Source organism: Gorilla gorilla, chromosome 4 (assembly GCF_029281585.2).
Source record: "Gorilla gorilla gorilla isolate KB3781 chromosome 4, NHGRI_mGorGor1-v2.1_pri, whole genome shotgun sequence".
Lineage (NCBI taxonomy): Eukaryota > Metazoa > Chordata > Mammalia > Primates > Hominidae > Gorilla > Gorilla gorilla.
The window spans coordinates 176,019,631-176,039,974 of NC_073228.2; the positions used below are offsets into that span (position 1 = coordinate 176,019,631).

Below are 20,344 nucleotides of genomic sequence, written 5' to 3' on the forward strand. Positions count from 1 at the left end.
GGGCGACAGAGCAAGACTCCGTCTCAAAAAAAAAAAAACAAAAAAAAACCCACAACAACCTATTTTAGACCAAGATTTCAGTGCAGAAGATGAAGCACATTTATAAATTACCATGTATGACTTGGCATAGCAGAGCCTAAGTTTGGTGATAATGAACCTGTTATTTACTGAGCAGAGGTTTTAAAAAGGAGGAAAACCTTCATAATTCTCACTTAGAATGAGGCAATTACCCTTATAGAGAGTAAAAACAATTAGAAACCAATAATAAAGGCAAAGACAAAGAGAAAAATTGAACCTTTTTTTTTTTTTTAAAAAAAAAGCACATAAACCCTACATACTAAAATTATACACATCAAGTACTGGTCCAATCTTATATCAATCTATTTACAGTTAAACAGCACCATGGTTTTCCCACCTAGGTTAGTTAAACATGCCCAGAGAATTGTTATTCAAAGTATATGTTCCTTTAAAATAAAATAAACTCTTAAAAAGAGAGCTCAAATCCTCAACAAAGACCTTTTACCAATCGATACCATAGATATTGATGACATCACCAAATTTGCTTAAGAAAAAAACAGTTTTAAACACTTTTTCCAGTTGACAAACTTTGAGAAGTGCTGCTATTCGATGTGGCACACAAATGAACAAAAACTTTGATGACAGGAGCAATATACTGATTTACCCTAATATCTCCACCTCTAAACATAAAAAAATTCTCCTTTGGGATTAATGCTGTGGTCTTAACTTGAATTTAAATTCAATCATCAGCAAATTTAAATAAGATATAGCCACAATCTTTAAAATGATTGCATAAAAATAAGGAAGTAGTTAAAGCTCTCAGAAACATGATGTTACAATTACAGATATATTTAATCAGGCAATAGGAAATTCAATATCATTTAAACATTACATTTAAACTAATAAGCAGTTTCATTTTGTCATTAAAATTAATAATGCACTTCACATCCAAACAGGTGTGGAGGGCTGATATTTTCCAACTGAGAACAGCGTTAAGTGCCTTCTTGTCTGTACTTTTCCATCTCATGGATTCTCAGGGGCACAGTGGTCACATGTTAGCCCTCCCTTCTCACTTATGGAACCAACTTTTAAAAGGCTCCAAATTCAACCTAACTCTTGGCAGCTTTACTCCAGTCATAGTATAGAAGAATCAGTTATCTCCCTGGATTTTTCAGTCCCCTAATCTAACTTGCAAAAGGCTCTTAATTTGCTTCTTTGCTACAAAAGATGAGGGAGGAAAATTGTCATCTACCATGACTAGAGGTAACAGTGAACTGGAAAGCACTAAGGTATAAAGCAATGTTTCATTATTTGGTCTCACTGCTAATGTTTATGTGACACCAGTAAACCTTTCACACTTAAAAATTTTGAGTTGAAATTTCCTCTAAAAGACTGAAAATAGGCACAGTTCTCCCAGGCACAGATAAAATAGGCTTTCCTTACACCCCTCCATGCAAAGTGGAGGAGATCATTTACTTTATTAACTTGAGTGGGAACAGCTATAATTGATTTTGGTGTCTCCTGACCCAGGAACCATGCATTTGGGGGTTATACTTAGCTATGAAAAGTTCCAAGCAGAATAGATAGATCAATGAAGGTACTATATAGTAGTGACCTTCTAAGCCTGGATATAAAAACGGCTTCGTTATACAGACCTTTCAAAATACTTATGCAGCAAGATGACAGCGACTTTTCAACTGAGTATCTGTTGAAACTCAAGAGACCTGACTGTATTGATGAAATTATTGCCTAGTGTTCCAGAAGGGTGCCTGCCACTAATGTGCTGGAAGGCACCAAAATTTAGTGTGAATGTAAATAAGGAGCTCAAGATGTGGGGATGAGGAAAGCAACACTAAAGCACAATTTGCCAGTCTCTACTCATTTATGGCTAAATATTAATTGAGCTAAGAATAAAAAACCAGAATAGAAGCAACCTCAAATACTGCTCTTTTCAGTTTCCATTAACCAAAACAAAACAAAACAAAAAGGTTAAGTTTTATATCCATTATTTATGGTTTCTGGAAATTATATAATTTGATATATTTTTCTAAAAAAATTCTGTATTCAAAAAGGTGCTTGGTGCTGTCCTTCATGGATGCAATGTTTCATTTACAGTCCAAGTCACTGAAATATAGCCATTACATAGTTGTTGAGTGTTCTAAAATAAATGGTTATCTATTTCTTAACTGCCTTTCAAATTAGAAATTGTAATTACATGAGTCTCAAAGCCTGGCTCTTTGTGTTTTATTATTTTTGTTGGTCTCCATCACAGATGGAATTTTTCACTGGTAATTCCTCAGAACTAAATCCATTCATAGGGAATTTAGAGCAGTGAAATAGATTTCACGCCGTAGAGTAGGAAATGACAACAACAACCATAAAAAGGAGCAGAGGGATGTGGGAGCTGGCCAACAGGGCTCAGTTCAGTTCTCCACTGGTGTTGGGTTCTGCACAGGTTGGCTCACTATAACCTGTACAACATAGTCCTTTGGGATCTTCAGCTCTTCGAACTTCATTTTGTCAGTGAGAGGTCTGCCAGAAAAAAACCACCGCTGACTACCTGGTTCCACTCCCTCTGCTGCATGCAACCGTCTCTTCATGTGGAATACTGTGTCTGTGCTGCGAACCACAAGCTTGAGGTCTTTGCCTGTGGAAAGGCGCAAACGAAGCTGACATTCATATCCAGAATTGGGTGGTGGCTCAGGAATATCCAGAGTCTCTATGTCACTCTTTTCCTCTATCATGTTGATTGGCGGTGCCAAGCAATACACTGGAAGCTGATATCTGTTCCCCAGTTCATCGTAGCACTCTGTAAGTGCACCTTCAGAAAGAGAAGATATGAATAAGAACTTAATCCTTAATGAATGCATTTTTGTTTATGCCTCACAAAATGCTTAAGCTTCTCTTGCTAGCATGGCACTGTAGAGGAAAAAACATCACTGTCAGCTGATCATCAATGATTATCAAATCCCATGCCCAATTATTTATTTAATTTTATATTAACCAGAATGCTAGGTCCTTACGCTTACACTCTTCTAAGTCATTTCATATCCTTTTCACAATTTCATTAAAACGGCATACAACTCAAATGTACTACTAATATTATTAATGCTTACACAAGACTTAGAGAACATTTAAATTACATTAGGATATCTTTTACAGAAATGAATCCGCTACCTTAAACAAGCAAGCAAATAAAAAAAGATTGATTTCTAAGCTCAATTCACCACAAGTGTTCCAGAGCAGTTTTCTTTTATTCTTTTTCTTTTTATTGAGACGGAGTCTCACTGTGTTGCCCAGGCTGGAGTGCAGCGGCGCCATCTCGGCTCACTGCAACCTCTGCCTCCTGGGTTCCAGAGATTCTCCTGCCTCAGCCTTCCAAGTAGTTGGGATTACAGGTGCCTGGTACCACACCCGGCTAATTTTTTGTATTTTTAGTATAGACAGAGTTTCACCATGTTGGCCAGGCTGGTCTCAAACTCCTGACCTCAGGTGATCCACCCACCTCAGCCTCCCAAAGAGCTAGGATTACAGGCATGAGCCACCATGCCCAGCCCTAGAGCAGTTTTCTTAGTACCTGGACTTCTTTCTTTCTTTTTGAGACAGAGTCTCACTCTGTTGCCCAGGCTGGAGTGCAGGGATGTGATCTCAGTTTACTGCAACCTCCATTTCCCGGGTTCAAGCAATTCTCCTGCCTCAGCCTCCTGAGCAGCTGGGATTACAGGCGCACACCACCACGCCTGGGTAATTTTTGTATTTTTGGGAGAGACAGGGTCTCACCATGTTGGCCAGGCTGGTCTCAAACTCGTGACCTCAAATGATCCACCTGCCTCGGCCTTCCAAAGTGCTGAGATTACAGGCATGAGCCACCATGCCCAGCCCAGTGCCTGGACTTCCTAAATTGAAGCACTTGGCAAGAAGTCCTTAGTCCAGAGATCACAAATTAGAGATGACAGCCTTAGCAGCTGCCACAGATTCATTGCTTATCTATGAGTCTCATTAGTAAAATTACCACAGAATTGACTGAGGTGTTTTATTTAACCCCAATTAATCTATCTAGTACAGAGAAGCTATGGATTAAAAAGGAAAAACAAAAGGGCTACGACATAACGAGCTAGCTCAGGGAAGGGAAAAAGCACTCAAGGTTTTAAAAAAATGCGTTAATGGTTAACTTCCTTACAAATCATATATTATAATATCAAAATCAAAAACAAAATTTTAGAGACAAGGTCTTGCTATGTTGCCCAGGCTGGACTCAAAACTCCTGGGCTCAAGCAATCCTCCTGCCTCCACCTCCTGAGTAGCTAAGACTAGGTGTGTAAACTACATTACAGTTACCAGGACTTCCTCGGGGGAACTTGAAAGCATAACTTTTTTTTTCTTTTTCTTTTTTGAGACGGAGTTTCACTCTTGTTGCCTAGGCTGGAGTGCAATGGTGCGATCTTGACTCACCACAACCTCCGCCTCCTGGGTTCAAGTAATTCTCCTGCCTCAGCCTCCCGAGTAGCAGGGATTACAGGCATGCGCCACCATGCCCAGCTAATTTTGTGTTTTTAGTAGAGACGGGGTTTCTCCATGTTGGTCAGGCTGTTCTTGAACTCCTGACCTAGGCGAGCTGCTCGCCTTGGCCTCCCAAAGTGTTGGGATTACAGGCGTGAGCCACCGTGCCCGGCCAAAAGCATAACTAAATGAACGTTTTAAGGTTATACGTAACATATCCTTTCCCCAAACTAGAATATGGTATCAGCTTATTATAAATTTGGATAAAAAACCAAAATGTCTACCAAATTCAGAACACTGAGAAATGGTTATCAATGAACAAATGAGTTAATGAACCGGTATTTGTGTTTAATGTCAATAGGATGAAAATATAAAGCACCTGAAATGAGTCTGGAATGGTCATCAACCCACCACAGGTCCAATCTGGTCTGCCTTCTAAGTTACGTAAGATGGGCTGGGGTGATAGCTTAGTTGGAAAGCAGAACACACGTGAATCTTCCCTCTTCTCTGTTTAGCCTCTGTGTATTCACTAATACTATTGTAGAAATGGATCTACTTCAGGCACAGTTGTGATCACTAGCAGTCCCTATACCAGTAACTTCACACTGCCCTTTCCCTTCTGCCCTTCATCCCAGTGAGTCAGGGTTTAGTTTTCAAATCTCTAAAAGGTGAGAGAGAAAAACTCCATGAAGAGTTACAGCTGGATGGTGTATATTCTTACTCATGCTCTGCCAGTGCTCAATCCATAATGCTGGAAGTAAGCTATTTAGATGGTTACAGAAGCTCCCATATTTCAGTATTTTTAGAAACAGTAATTTGTTTTTTATTTAATATGGAATTTTCTAGTTTATTCTTTTCGGCACTTCTTTCTACAAAATTATAATCTGAGTTGTAAATATGCTCTAGTTTTACATTAAACTAAAAATCAGACTTTCTGTTTCTAGTCTGGCATGCAAAAAACTTAGAAGTCACCACTTCATCCTAACAAGTAAAAGGCTGAGCAAACTGAAAAATCAACAGATATTCTTAATCTGTGGGAGAAGTAAGGTCACAGGGCAAACCACTGCCCCCGAAATAGGAGAGACAGGCAGGGTAATACAGAGCATCACCATATACCATAGCAGACACCCAGGAGCTGAAATCTCTGTGGAACCAGTGCAGGGTAGGGAAACCTCAAATGTAACTAAGTGAATTGCTAAAGGCTCAGTGTGGACAAGTCTTAGAGAGAAAGCTCCATGGTGACTTGGTGAAGGGTGTCTGGGAAGAGTGATACCTTCCTGAGTTTTACCTTCTGGACCTCTACAACTTCCTCGTAGTGACAGTCAGAATAATTCCCTGGGTTGGAGGAGGGTGCAAAAGGAACCATTTTTAAATATGCCAGAGAATTCTGCCCTCAGAAGAAACTAACTAGAGTCTATCCTGCTGGGGTTTTATCAGAGCCTAACTAATTTGGGAGAAGAGAAATACCCAGCTCTAGCCCCTTCTAGCCATCTTGTCCCACCTAAGGCAGGGACTATGACTGAGAAGCACTGGTCCAGTTCATGATCCAGAGGCAGAGGCTCACAAAAAGACTAAAACCTCCATATTACTGAAGGCCCATTTCACACAGTTCCTGTATATTATGTCCACCTTTCCCAAAAAATTACAAGATGTACCAAAAGGCAAAAAAAAAGTTTTTTAGAGCAAGCACAAAACTAGACTCAGATATGGCAGAAGTGTTAGAATGATCAGACTGGGAATTTAAAACATGATTAATATGCTAATGGCTCTAATGGATGAAGCAGACAGCATATAAGAAGAACAAATGGGAATGTAATAAGAGAGATGGAAATTCTAAAAAGAACCAAAAAGAAATGCTAGAGAACAAAACCACTGTAACCGAAATAAAGAACGCCTTTGATGGGCTTACTGGTAACTTAACACGAATGAGGAAGGAATATCTGAGTTTGATGATATCTGAGTAAAAATCTCTAAAACTGAAAAGCAAAGAGAAAAAAGACCAAAAAACCTTGGGAGGTTGAGGCGGGGGTATCACCTCAGGTCAGGAGTTCGAGACCAGCCTGGCCAACATGGCGAAACCCCGTCTCTACTAAAAGTACAAAAATTAGCCGAGCGTGGTGGCAGGCGCCTGTAATAATCCCAGCTACTCAGGAGGCTGAGTCAGGAGAATCGCTTGAACCTGGGAGGCAGAGGTCGCAGTGAGCTGAGATTGCGCCACTGCACTCCAGCCTGGCAACAAGAGTGAGACTGTCTCAAAAAAAACAAAAAACAAATAAACAACAACGACAACAAAAAAGCCCAAAAAACCCCACGAAATCTAAAAACAAAAAAACCCAGCACAAAACAGAGTATCCAGAAACTGTGGGACAAACCAAAGTGTAACATACACATGATGGGAACAGCAGAGAAGAACAAGAGAAAGAAACAGGAAAAATATTTGAAACAATTATGACTGAGAATTTTCCAGAGTTAATGTCAGAAAAACTACACACATCTAAGCATATCATTTTCAAACTTCAGGAAATCAAAGATTAAAAAAAACAAAACAAAAAACTCCGGGCCAGACATACTGATTCATGCCTATAACTCCAGCACTTTGCGAGGCCAAGGTAGGAGGATTGCTTGAGCCCAGGAATTTGAGGCCAGCTTGGGCAACATAGGGAAACCCCATCTCTACCCAAAAAAAAAAAAAAAAAAAAAGCCAGAGGGGAAAAAACAGCTTACCCACAGAGAAGCAAAGAAAAGAATTAAATGGCTGGGCGCGGTGGCTCATGCCTGTAATCCAGCACTTTGGGAGGCTCTGATGGGCAGATAGCTTGAGATAGCCTGAGCTCAGGAGTTCAAAATCACCCTGAGCAACATAGTGAAACCCTGTCTCTACAAAAAATACAAAAATTAGTTGGGTGTGGTGGTGTGTGCCTGTACTTCCAGCTACTCAGGAGGCTGAGGTGAGGGGATCACTTGAGCCCGGGAGGTCAAGGGTGCAGTGAGCCGAGATTGTGTCACTGTACTCCAGCCTGGGCAACAGAGACAGACCTTGCCTAAAAAAAACACACACACACAAAACAAAGACAGAATTACATATCCAACTCCAACTTCTCAGAAACCATGCAAGTATACAGTGAAGTGAAATATCTAAAGCATAGAAAAAACCACCAACCTATAATTCTGTATGCTGTGAAATTATCCTTCAAAACTGAAGGAGAGGCAGGGCGTGGTGGCTTATGCCTACAATCCCAGCACTTTGGGAGGCCAAGGTGGGTGGATCACCTGAGGTCGGGAGTTCAAGATCAGCCTGGCTAACACAGTGAAACCCTGTCTGTAGTAAAAATACAAAAAAAAAATTAGCCGGGCATGGTGGCGGGTGCTTATAATCCCACCTACTCCGGAGGCTGAGGCAGGAGAATGGCATGAACCCGGGAGGCGGAGCTTGCAGTGAGTCGAGATCACGCCATTGCACTCCAGCCTGGGTGAGAGTGCGAGACTCTGTCTCAAAAAAAAAAAAAGAAAGAAAGAAGCAAAGGTGAAATAAGAACCTTAAAAAAAATTTTTTTTCTTATTTACTTTTAGAGACAGGGTCTTGCTGTCACCTAGACTATAATACACTGGTGTGATCACAGCTCACTGCAGCCTTGAACTCCTTGGCTCAAGGCTATCCCTCCTGCCTTAGTCTCATGAGTAGCTGGAACTACAGGTATACCCCACCATGCCCAGATAATTTTTGTATTTTTTTGTAGAGGCAGGGTTTTGCCGTGTTCATGTTGTCCAGGCTGGTCTCAAACTCCTAGGGGCAAATGATCCGCCTACCTCGCTTGCTGTGATTACAGGCATGAGCCACCATGCCTGGACCAAGAAGAAATAATAATGTTTAATGTGTATGCACCTAACCGCACAGCAAAGTATGTGAGGCAGAAACTGACAGAACTACAAGGAGAAAGAGATGAATCCACTATTATAGTTGAAGCCTTCAACACCCCTCAATCAGAAATGGACAGATCTAACAAGAAGAAAATCAGAAATGACATACTTGAATGCAACAATACCATCAATCGATTTAATGTAATGAACATGTTTAAACTACTTCATCCAACAATAGCAAACTACACATTTTTCTCTCAAGTTCACATGGAACATTTACCAAGAGAGACCACATTCTGAAACATAAAACACACCATAACAAAATGAAATCATACAATGTCTGCTTATACCATAATGGAAATAAACTGGAAATGAATATCAGACAGGTAGTTGGAAAATCCATAATACATGGATATTAAACAATACATTTCTAAATAACACATGGGGTCAAAGAAGAAATCAAGAGAAATTAAAATATATTTTAATTAAAGGAAAACAACTTATAATGTCAGGATGCAGCAAAAGCAGTGATCACTGGGAAATTTATAACGCCTATATTAGAGAAGAAGAAATATCTAAAATCAATCAGTAAGCTTCCACCTTGGGAAACTAAAAAAAGAAAACCAATTTAAATCCAAAGTAGGCAGAAAAAAATTAAAATAGAAATCAATGAAATGGAAAAAATCAATGAAAAAATAAAATCAACAAGGCTGGGCACTGTGGCTCATGCCTGTAATCCCAACACTTTGGAAGGCCAAGGCAGGTAGATCGCTTGAGTCCAGGAGTTTGCAACCAGTCTGGGTAACATGCACAAAAAATTTTTGCACAAAAAAATGCAAAAATTAGCAGGGTATGGTGGTACATGCCTGTAGTCCCAGCTACCCAGGAGGCTGAGGTGGGAGGATGCCTGTCCCTGGGAGTTTGAGGCTGCAGTGAGCTGTGATCTCACTCCAGCCTGGGCAACAGAGACAGACCCTGTCACCAAAAAAAAAAAAAAAAAAAAAAAAAAAAAAAAAAAATCAACAAAACCAAAAGCTGATTACAAGGTTTTATTGACCAAAAGGTCAATAAAATTGGTAAGCCTCTACCCAGGCTAACCAAGAAAAAAAGAGGACACAAATTACTGAAATGAAAGAGAAGACATCACTACAGATCCCACAGATGTTGAAAGGATAATAAAAGAACATTATGAACAACTCTATGCCTACACATTTGATAAACCTAGATAAAATGGACCCATTCCTTGAAAGACACAATCTGCCAAAACTCACACAAAACAGACAATCTGAATAGGCCTACATCTATTAAAGAAATTGAATCAATAATTAATAACTTTCCAAAACAGAAAAGAACCAATTCCAGATGGATTCACTGGTAAATTCTATCAAACATTTCAGAAACAAATTATAACAATTCTCTACAATCTTTTTCATTAGACAGAAAAGGGAATACAGCACTCCTCCCTTTACTCACAGTTTTGCTTTCTGCAGTTTCAATTTCTCTTGGTCAACTGTGGTCCAAAAATATTAAATGGAAAAATCCAGAATCACACAATTCACAAGTTTTAAATTATTTAACTTTCTGAGTAGCATGATAAAATCTCTTGCCATCCTGCTCCATCTGGCCTGGGACATGAATCAACCTTTTGTCCGGAGTATCCATGCTGTATACACCACCTGCCCATTAATCACTTAGTAGCCATCTTGGTTATCAGATCAACAGTTGCATTATCGCAGTGCTTTAATGGCCCTAAAACACAAGAGTAGTGGTGCTGGAAATTTAGATATGCCAAAAGAAGCCATAAAGTACTTTTTTAAAATGAAAATGTGGAGGTTCTCAAATAAATAAAGAAAAACATCTGTATGTTGATGTTGCTAAGATCTAAGATAAGAACAAATTTATTTGTGAAGTTGTAAAGAAGGAAAAAAAACTCATGCTAGTTTTGCCATGGCACTTCAAACCCCAATAGTTAAAACACAGTGCGTGACAAGCGATTAGTTCAGATGAAAAAGGCATTACATTTGTGGGTGGAAGACAAGAAAAGAATTGTGTTCCAATTGACAGCATTTAGGTTCAGTACTATCCACAGTTTCAAGCATCCACTGGGGGTTCTGGAACATTCCAAGGCCATATCTCCCCATGGATAAGGGGGTACCACTGTACTTCCTAACTCATTCTATGAGGCCAACATTACCCTAATACCAAAACCAAACATTACAAGCAAAGAAAACTACAGACCAATATCTCTCATGAACATAGACTGAAAAATCCTCAACAAAATATTAATGAATCAAATTCAACACTGTATAAATAATTATACACCATGACCAAGTAGGCTTTAGTCTCAAGTATTCAAGACTGGTTCAACATTTGAAAATCAATTAATATAATCCATAATATCAATAGGCTAAAGAAGAAAAATCACATGATCATATCAATAGATGCTGAAAAAGCATATAACAAAACCCAACACTGATTATCTGTACTAGGACTAGAAGGGAACTTCCTCAACTTGATAAAGAATATCTACAAAAAAGCTATAGCTGGCCGGGCATGGTGGCTCACGCCTGTAATCCCAGCACTTTGGGAGGCTGAGACGGGTGGATCCCCTGAGGTGGGGAGTTCAAGACCAGACTGACCAACATGGAGAAACTCCATCTCTACTAAAAATACAAAATTAGCCGAGCGTGGTGGCACATGCCTGTAATCCCAGCTATTCGGGAGGTTGAGGCAGGAGAATCACTTGAACCCAGGAGGTGGAGGTTGTGGTGAGCCAAGATTGGAGTGAGCCTGGGCAACAAGAGCAAAATTCCTTTAAAAAAACAAAAAACAAAAAAAACCTTATAGCTAAGACATACTTAATGATGAGAAACTCAAAGCTTTCCTACTAAGTTGGGAACAAGACAAGGATGTCCCCTCTCATCACCACTTTTAAACACTGTACTGGAAGTCCTAGCTAATGCAATAAAACAAGGCAAGATAAGAAAAGGTATACAGATTGGAAAGGAGAAAATAAAACTGCCTTTGTTTGCAGATGACATACTGTCTATGTAAAAAATATGAAGAATCAACATAAAAGCTACTAGACCTAATAAGCAATTATAGCAAGGTTGCAAGATACAAAGTTAATATACAAAAGTCAACTGCTCTCCTATACATCAGCAATGAGCAAGTAGAATATGAAATTTAAAACACAATTTACATTAGCACCTCAAAAAGAAAATAGGTATAAGTCTAACAAAGTATGTATAAGATATGAAACAACAACAACAAAAAACCTTGATAAAATAATTACTAAATAGAGAAAGAGTCCATGTTCATGGATAGGAAGACTTAATATTGTCAAGATGTCAGTTCTTCCCAGCTTAGTCTATAGATTTGATGCAAATCCCAATCAAAATCCCAGAAGGAGGCTGGGCACAGTGGTTCATGCCTGCAATCCCAGTGCTTGGGGAGGCTATGGTGGGAGGATGGCTTGAGGCTAACAGTTCAAAACCAGCCTGGGTAACATAGCAAGGCCCCATCTCTACCAAAGAAATAAAAAATTAGCCAGGCATGGTGGTGCCTGCCCATAGTCCCACCTACTTGGAAGACTGAGGAAGGACTACTTGAGCCCAGCAGTTTGAGGCTGCAGTGAGCTATGTCTGGGCCACCATACTCCAGCCTGGGTGACAGAGTAAGACCCTATCTATAAATAAATAATAAAATAAATAAGTGAGCCAGTAAGTCATGAAAACACATGGTGAAAACTTAAACGCATATTAGTTAACTGAAAGAAGATAGTGTGATAAAGCTATATATAATATGATTTCAACTATTTCACACTTTGGAAAAGGCAAAACTATGAAGACAATAAAAAAGGTCAATGGTTGCCATGGGGTTAGGAGGGAGGCAGGGATGAATAGGTAGAACACAGAGGATTTTTTAGGATAGTGAAACTACTCTGTATGATACTATTAATGATGGATACATGTCAATATAAAGTTGTCCAAACCCACAGAATGTACAACACCAAGAGTGAACCCTGAACTATGGACTTCTGAGTGATAATGATGTTTCAATGTAGGTTCATTTATTTTTAACAAATGAACTACTCTAATGGTGAATGTTGATACTGGGGGAGGCTATGCATTTGTGGGAGCAGGGGGTATATGGGAAATCCCTGTTTCTTCCACTTAATTTTGCTGTGAACTTAAAACCACTCTAAAATAAATAAGGGAAAAATCCATATCATTTACTCAAATACTATTTGATTTCATTTTAAGTCTATAGGTTTATGGGTTACACTCTTCCAGAATTAAATATCTGGGATCACAAAATATCAATAAAAGTAATATTTTACATTGCAGTCCATAACTGACTATTACTGCAGAATTACCTATTCAGAGCAGACTGGCCCCTTTGTGGCCTAGACTCTTGAACAACATAATCCCAATCCTCCACCATTTAATAGCCCCAAATCTCTACTAAAGACAAAGCTGCACTGATAGTACTGGTTTCTACCACACAACCTCTTTAGGACCTAACAAGGATCAATAGGAAACAATTCTTACATTCTAGAGTCACTGCATAGACATTTACTGATCATCTTGAAGTGAGTAGGGCATGTCACTGGCACTGAGGAAAGAAGGTTATAAGAGAACCAAGACTGTCCCTGATCTCCAGGAGCATATATTCATGAGCAGATAGAGCATACCCATCACAGATTTTAGTACAAATGGATACAATGAAAATCAAACACACGTGCTGAGACATCACAGAACAGAAAAGTGACTAGAGTTGGTAGAGCCAACATGGAGGAATTCTGTAGAAATGGTGTGTTCTCGGCATGACTTTAAAGACACAGAATAGCAATGAAGGGAATCCCAAGAAATAGAAATGATATGGAAATAAGAATAATTACAAGGTAAATAGAGAATACCATGGGACCTTGTTGAAGTAGAATACAGATTCAATGATGTAAAATTAATAAATAGGCAGTAATAGTGAAACCTGATAGTAAGATTCAGGAGTTTAGGCTTAATACTACAGGAAATTACCAGAGGTGGCTAAAACAGGTAAATTAGACGTTCAACATTCACTGCCTTTTATATGCTACTGGATATTCTAGGTGCTAAGGTTGTGTTGGTGAACAAGACAAAGCCTGCTGACTGTTTTATCATCTACCTGAAGAAAGAAAGACTGATTGGAATCATGACTGCCTGACTACAGAAATGGAAAAAAATCAAACTGAGAAATTCAAAGATAACTGGCAGAACCAAATGATGGGTTAGATTTGATGGAAAACCAAAAGGAAAGAATCATGTAACTGGAAACTAGAATGACAGAAAAAAATAGATAATTTCGGGTTACAAGATTCTTTGCTTAGCTTTTAATTGTTCCAGGTTCCATGAGATGCTTCAGCTGAATTATCTACAAGTAACTAAAGCAGATTGGGAAAAGTCAGGGTAAAATAAGTTTGGAGAGCAATAATTTCCAACATATAAGATTTAACATAAAAAAGCAAACACTTGGCCAGGCATGGTGGCTCATGCCTGTAATCCCAGCACTTTGGGAGGCTGAGGTGGGCAGATCACGAAGTCAGGAGTTCGAGACCAGCCTAACATGGTGAAATCCTGTCTCTACTAAAAATACAAAAATTAGCCAGGTGTGATGGCACGCTCCTGTAATCTCAGCTACTCAGGAGGCTGATGGAGGAGAATTGCTTGAACCTGGGAGGCAGAAGTTGCAGTGAGCCAAGATCACGCCACTGCACTCCAGCCTGGGCGACGGAGTCAAAAAAAAGCACACTTAGGAGTGTTTACCACTGCTAACCCTGTCTAAGCACTTTACATACATTAACATTTAATCCTTACAAAAGCATTATAAGCTAAGTCTATTATACCCATTTTACAGATGGAAAAATTGAAATAGAATAAAGTAACTTTTGTCCAGGGTCACAGAACTAGTAAGTGGCCAAGTGTATAATGTATAAGAGGTACAGGGATTGGTTCTCAGATTAGTTAATGAGAAGGAGAAAATGTACTTGGAAGAGAACAAAAGACAGAGGACAAATACAAGGGATAAAAAGTTGAGAAATGAATCACAAGGAGCAAGAAACCAACAGTGCCCAGTGGAGCCCAACAACGTATTTGCTAATGATGCCTACAACAGCTTAAAGAAGGAAATGGAAGATGAGCCCAAGTTGGTCTAAAGGAAATGGTGGTGACTGAGAGAAGTTTCAGTGTTATGAGGCTGTCTCATCTACAGTATTTGAGAGGAGTGTGTGAAAAAAATGAGGCAACAGAAGATAGACGGTGATATGGTTTGGCTGTTCCCACCCAAATCTCGTCTTGAATTGCAATCCCCATAAACCCCACGTACCTAGGGAGAGGCCTGGTGGGAGGTGACTGGATCACAGGGGCGGCTTCCCCCAAGCTGTTCTCATAATAATGAGTGAGTTCTCATGAGATCTGATGTTTTTCATTTCTTTTTTTTTTTTTTTTTTGAGACAGAATCTCACCCTGTCGCCCAGGCTGGAGTGAGGTGGCACAATCTCAGCTCACTGAAACCTCCACCTCCCACGTTCAAGCAATTCTCAGCCTCAGGCTCCTGAGATTACAGGTATGCACGACCATGCCTGGCTAATTTTTGCACTTTTAGTAGAGATGGGATTTCCCCATGTTGGCCAGGCTAGTCTCAAACTCCTGACTTCAAGTGACCTGCCTGTCTCTGCCTCTCAAAGTGCTGGGATTACAGGCATGAGCCACTGTGCCCGGCCAAGATCTGATGGTTTTATAAGGGACTCTTCCCCCTCTGCTCCTCACTCTTCTCTCTCCTGCTGCCATGTGGAGGCCTTGCTTCCCCTTTGCCTTCCATCATGATTGTAAGTTTCCTAAGGCCCCCTCAGCCCTGTGGAACTGTGAGTCAATTAAACCTCTTTTCTTTGTAAATTACCTAATCTCCGGCAGTTCTTTACACAGCAGTGTGAAAACAGACTAATGCTTAAAGAAACCCAGTATGTTTAAACACAAAAGGGAAGGAACACTCTAAAAGTTGACAATACAGGGATTTTTCTATTTTTCCAAAATCACTTTTAGCTACATTTACAAAAAATTTTACAAAACGTTTTAATTACCACCCACTGGCCACCAAGGGTGCAGTTCATTTAGCAATTACTAGTTTTAACATAGTTCTAGCCAGGATTGCTCAGATTGCTCACCTAACATCCTCTGTGGAAGGACAGGTTTTTTTTTTCTTCTTCTCACAAACCTATTGTAGGCTTCATGTCCTAGCAGAGACAGATGGCCACCAGGCTAAATAAGTGCCAGGGCATCATTTCCCCAGGCCAGGAAGCCCAGAAAGCTCCCCATGGTAGGAAGAAAGCTGCCAAGTCTCCACCTTCTGTTCTGATTTCATACATAATTTTCTGAAGTTGTTTCTATTTATCTTTTATCTAGATGATTGGCTCAGATGTTTCTGTTTTCCTTGGTCAACTGTTTTCTTCTATGATTATTTTAAATTATGCCTCAAAATATTCCACTAGAAAATAAGAACGATAAAACTAAATTAGCTGACAAATAATACCTTTACGAAATGTCATTAGGACTAATGCTTTATACTGTTTTTCAAGCAATCTTTCAGGTTAGAAAGAAAGATGTATTTTTCAGCATTTAAAGGCCTCACTGTTTATCCCTCTGTACTCTCACTCCCTTAAGACTGCAGCTCAGTGTTAAAAATTTTTACCACGTGAGACTTGCATCACTACATGAACAGGTTTGTAAAAGTTAAAAATCAATGTTGGCAAGGGTGTGGAAATGTTTGTTATCTTGACTGTGGGGAGTTTTACATACATATCAAAGCTGATCAAATTGTCCACTTTAAACATGCTGTTTAGTGTACTTAATAAAGTTGACAAACTTAATATTTAGATCACATTGGCAATCTGGTACAGAAAACCATCCTCCCAAAATGAAAGAAGGGGGCAATGTTCTAGAACTCCAAGGTTTTTGTAGCACTATGGGCCTCTTCCAAAGCCTGTAGGAATAAATGTCTTTGCTCCTGACTTCTCTTTTCTGATTCAGAAGGCTTAAACTCTTTTTTTTTTTTTTTTGAGATGGAATCTTGCTCTGTTGCCCATGCTGGAGGAGAGTGGCACAATCTCAGCTCACTGCAACCTCTGCCTCCTGGGCTCAAGCAATTTTCCTGCCTTAGCCTCCCAAAGTAGCTGGGACCACAGGTGCCTGCCACCAACCCTGGCAAATTTTTGTATTACGAACTCTTCTACTTCTTGACAACCATGCCCTGCTATGGCAAAAGAAAGCCTTAACATTTGAGTTGGAAATTGCTAGAAAGAATGAGAACACTTAAATGACAGAATGAATGCAAAGGAATGAAACAGTGGGGTGAATGTTCAGGCAGTATACTCAAGCCTGATAGAGGGACATAAGATTCCAGGAGAAGCAGTGAGATGTGACAGAAGGAACCATGGCTTTGGAGTCAGTCATACCCCATTTGAATTTAGACCCTGATTTTGGATATGGTGAGTCTATTTCCTCAAGAATTATAGTACCTCCCTTATGAGGTTGTTGTAAAGATTAAATAATAAGCACGTGAAAAATTGCCTAGTACATATAACAAATCCATAGAAAACACACAATAATGTTGGCTGTCTTCTCTCAAGTTTTAAATCTCACTATCAGACTTACAGGGCAACACTCACCAACAGCAATGTCACAAAGGATCAAGGTTTCATAAAATTTGAGTCCATGGCTTCATATTTCATGGTGATTTCCACAAACCTGAATCGCACTAATGTCCAAAGGGCCATCAAAATTATCTTCCATCCAGATATTAGGTGCAGTTTTTCAGGATTGTAGGGATGCTAACAAATTACAGGTTCTCTCATGCAAACACTTTGCTAGGAATTATATATATCAAGTTTATATTTGGCAATCAGGCTTTAGAAGCAGAAGGTCTAGCTATCTCAAACTACCAAATCAGCCATCAAGACTGTGGCATTCAGAAAAACTAAGTCAATCATCTCTTTTAGTAAACATAAGTGAAAAGTGGCTTAACCTGTATACGTATTGTTGATGTCATATGATAGGCAAATCATGATTAAGAGCTTGTGTAACACTTCACCACAGTTTTTTTTTTTTTTTTTTTGAGACGGAGTCTCGCTCTGTCGCCCAGGCTGGAGTGCAGTGGTGCAATCTCGGCTCACTGCAAGCTCCGCCTCCCGGGTTCACGCCATTCTCCTGCCTCAGCCTCCCGAGTAGCTGGGACTACAGGCGCCCGCCACTGCGCCCAGCTAATTTTTTGTATTTTTAGTAGAGATGGGGTTTCACCGTGGTCTCGATCTCCTGACCTCGTGATCCGCCCACCTCGGCCTCCCAAAGTGCTGGGATTACAGGCATGAGCCACCGCGCCCGGCCTCACCACAGTTTTAAGGGGGACACTGATCTTTAATTTTCAGTGCTCTAAAAGGGACAACTGAGCAGACTAGAAGCACCTGAACACAGTGGTCTGTGTAAAGCTGATCTGGCTTTACAGAAGTAGAAGTTGGTATAACATACTCCTCCCTGGGACCATGTTAGAAACCCTGTGTTCCTCTACCTCTACTACCCAGAATGGCATAAAAAGGAGGTCTTTTTCAGAGACAAGCCTTCTGACTCAGGGACAACCTCTCACCTCAGCTGTTTGCAGGCCTTTATTGCTCTAATTGAAGGAAAATGTTGACAACAGCAGAGGAATAGATAAACTGGAATACATTTACAATTTATAACCCTGAACTATTTTTGTTTGAGGATAGAGAGAGAAAAATGATATAACATTTATTTTATGGTTAATCAGTCATCAGATCCTTCATTAAGGCCCTGTTTCATTTCTAAACCCTACAACAGTCCAGCAAAAATCCCATCTCCTGTGTAAATATATCTTCATGCCTTCATTCCTAAGCTTTATGTTTATGAATTAACTTATCAATTAACTTTGTTAAATGACAAATTTTTTTTTTTTGTATTTTTATTAAAGATGGGGTTTTACCACGTTAGCCAGGATGGTCTCGATCTCCTGACCTCATGATCTGCCTGCCTTGGCCTCCCAAAGTGCTGAGATTATAGGTGTGAGCCACCATGCCTGGCCAAATGAAAAATTCTTTTTTTTTTTTTTTTTTTTTTTTTTTGAAACAGAGTCTTGCTCTTGTCATCCAGGCTGGAGTACAACCTATGCCTCCTGGGTTCAAGCAATTCTCCTGCCTCAGCCTCCCGAGTAGCTGGGATTACAGGCGCCCGCCACCATGCCTGGCTAATTTTTGTATTTTTAGTAGAGACGGGGTTTCGCCATGTTGGCTAGGCTGGTCTCTAACTCCTGACCTTGTGATCTACCCACCTCGGCCTCCCAAAGTGCTGTGATTACAGGCATGAGCCACTGTGCCCGGCCTGAAAAATTCTTATAGGAACCTTTAAAGTCCACACCAAAATTCATGGCCTGCTTCTTAATGGGCCTCTGAAACACCTAAGGAAAATAGAAACAAGACTTACACACATGCATTTCCTGTCTATGTCTTAAGAGAATCTGCTTTTTTCTCTTTAACAGTTTACTATTTTAAAGTATTCTATATAGTGTGCAAGAGAACTAAAACATTAGACATAGACTAAACACTGAAGATTACTTGTGCAATCACTTTACAGAACAGGGAGATGAAATGACTTGTCCAGGGCATTGAGTTGCATTAGTTACTGTTAGATCCAAGACTTGAGTTCAAATCCCAATTTCATGACTTATACTTTGGAAGAATGATGCAACCTCTCTATGCTTCAGTTTTCTGATCTGTGCAAAGTGGGGACTGTTGTAGGTGATTATTACAGGCATAAGAATTAAATGTTAATTCAAAACATGAGGGTGGGCACAGTGGCTCATGCTTGTAATCCCAGCACTTTGGGAGGCTGAGGCGGGTGGATTACTTGAGGTCAGGAGATTGAGACCACCCTGGCCAACATGGTGAAACCCGGTCTCTACTAAAAATACAAAAATTAGATGGGCGTGGTGCTGCACGCCTGTAATCTCAGCTACTCGGGAGGCTGAGGCACAAGAATTGCTTGAACCCAGGAGGTGGAGGTTGCAGTGAGCTAAGATCACACCACTGCACTCCAGCCTGGGTGACAGAGCTAGACTCCGTCTCCAAAAAAATAAACATAAAATAAACAAATAAATAAAAACAACATGAGTTTTGAGTATTTTATTGCTGATTCTCAGTCCAGTGTTCTTTTCATACGTTGGTTCCTTACACATAACATGCTCTTTATACTATTTGTAAGTGCCTTTGTTTTTTTAAAAATTAAATTTTATTATACATAATGCACATTTAATATATTTTGAGACAAAGAAAAAAACATTCTGGGGAACTCCTTTCCCACCCATATAACAAACTCTGTGAAAAGAGAAATAAAAAAAGTTAAGCCTTTTAAGAATTAACTTTTTCTACCTCCCATACCCTTTAAGGGTTAAGGACAAAAGAAACAGGTCCTCAAAAGCCAAACTGAAGAACTGGCAACATTTAGCTATAATAAGTATGAATAAAATCGGGGTTAAATTTCTGTTTCCCAGTAGAAAAGCATGTTTGAGTAACAGGGAGTAGCTAGCTACTCCATCTATTCAAGGAGGTTAAGAGGAGAGCTTTTGGCTGGGTGCGGTGGCTCACGCCTGTAATCCCAGCACTTTGGGAGGCCGAGGCAGGTGGATCACAAGGTCAGGAGATCGAGACCATCCTGGCTAACATGGTGAAACCCTGTCTCTACTAAAAAATACAAAAAATTAGCCGGGCGTGGTGGCGGGCACCTGTAGTCCCAGCTACTTGGGAGGCTGAGGCAGGAGAATGGCGTGAACTCGGAAGGCGGAGCTTGCAGTGAGCCGAGATTGTGCCACTGCACTCCAGCCTGGGCGACAGAGCAAGACCCCGTCTCAAAAAAAAAAAAAAAAAAAGAGG

At 40.0% G+C, this 20,344-nt stretch overlaps 1 protein-coding gene across 5 annotated transcripts in view; it reads right to left on the reverse strand.

Annotated features, from left to right (window-relative positions):
• Window positions 1–285: 285 nt before the first annotated feature.
• UBTD2 (ubiquitin domain containing 2) overlaps window positions 286–20,344 on the reverse strand; it is a 74,715-nt gene continuing 54,656 nt past the window's right edge. For all 5 annotated transcript variants that reach the window (XM_063706959.1, XM_063706958.1, XM_031011583.3 and 2 more), the window contains one exon: window positions 286–2,839. In XM_063706959.1, coding sequence (XP_063563029.1) covers window positions 2,442–2,839 — 398 coding nt within the window. In that variant the 3' untranslated portion in view covers window positions 286–2,441. The remainder of the gene's footprint in view (window positions 2,840–20,344) is intronic.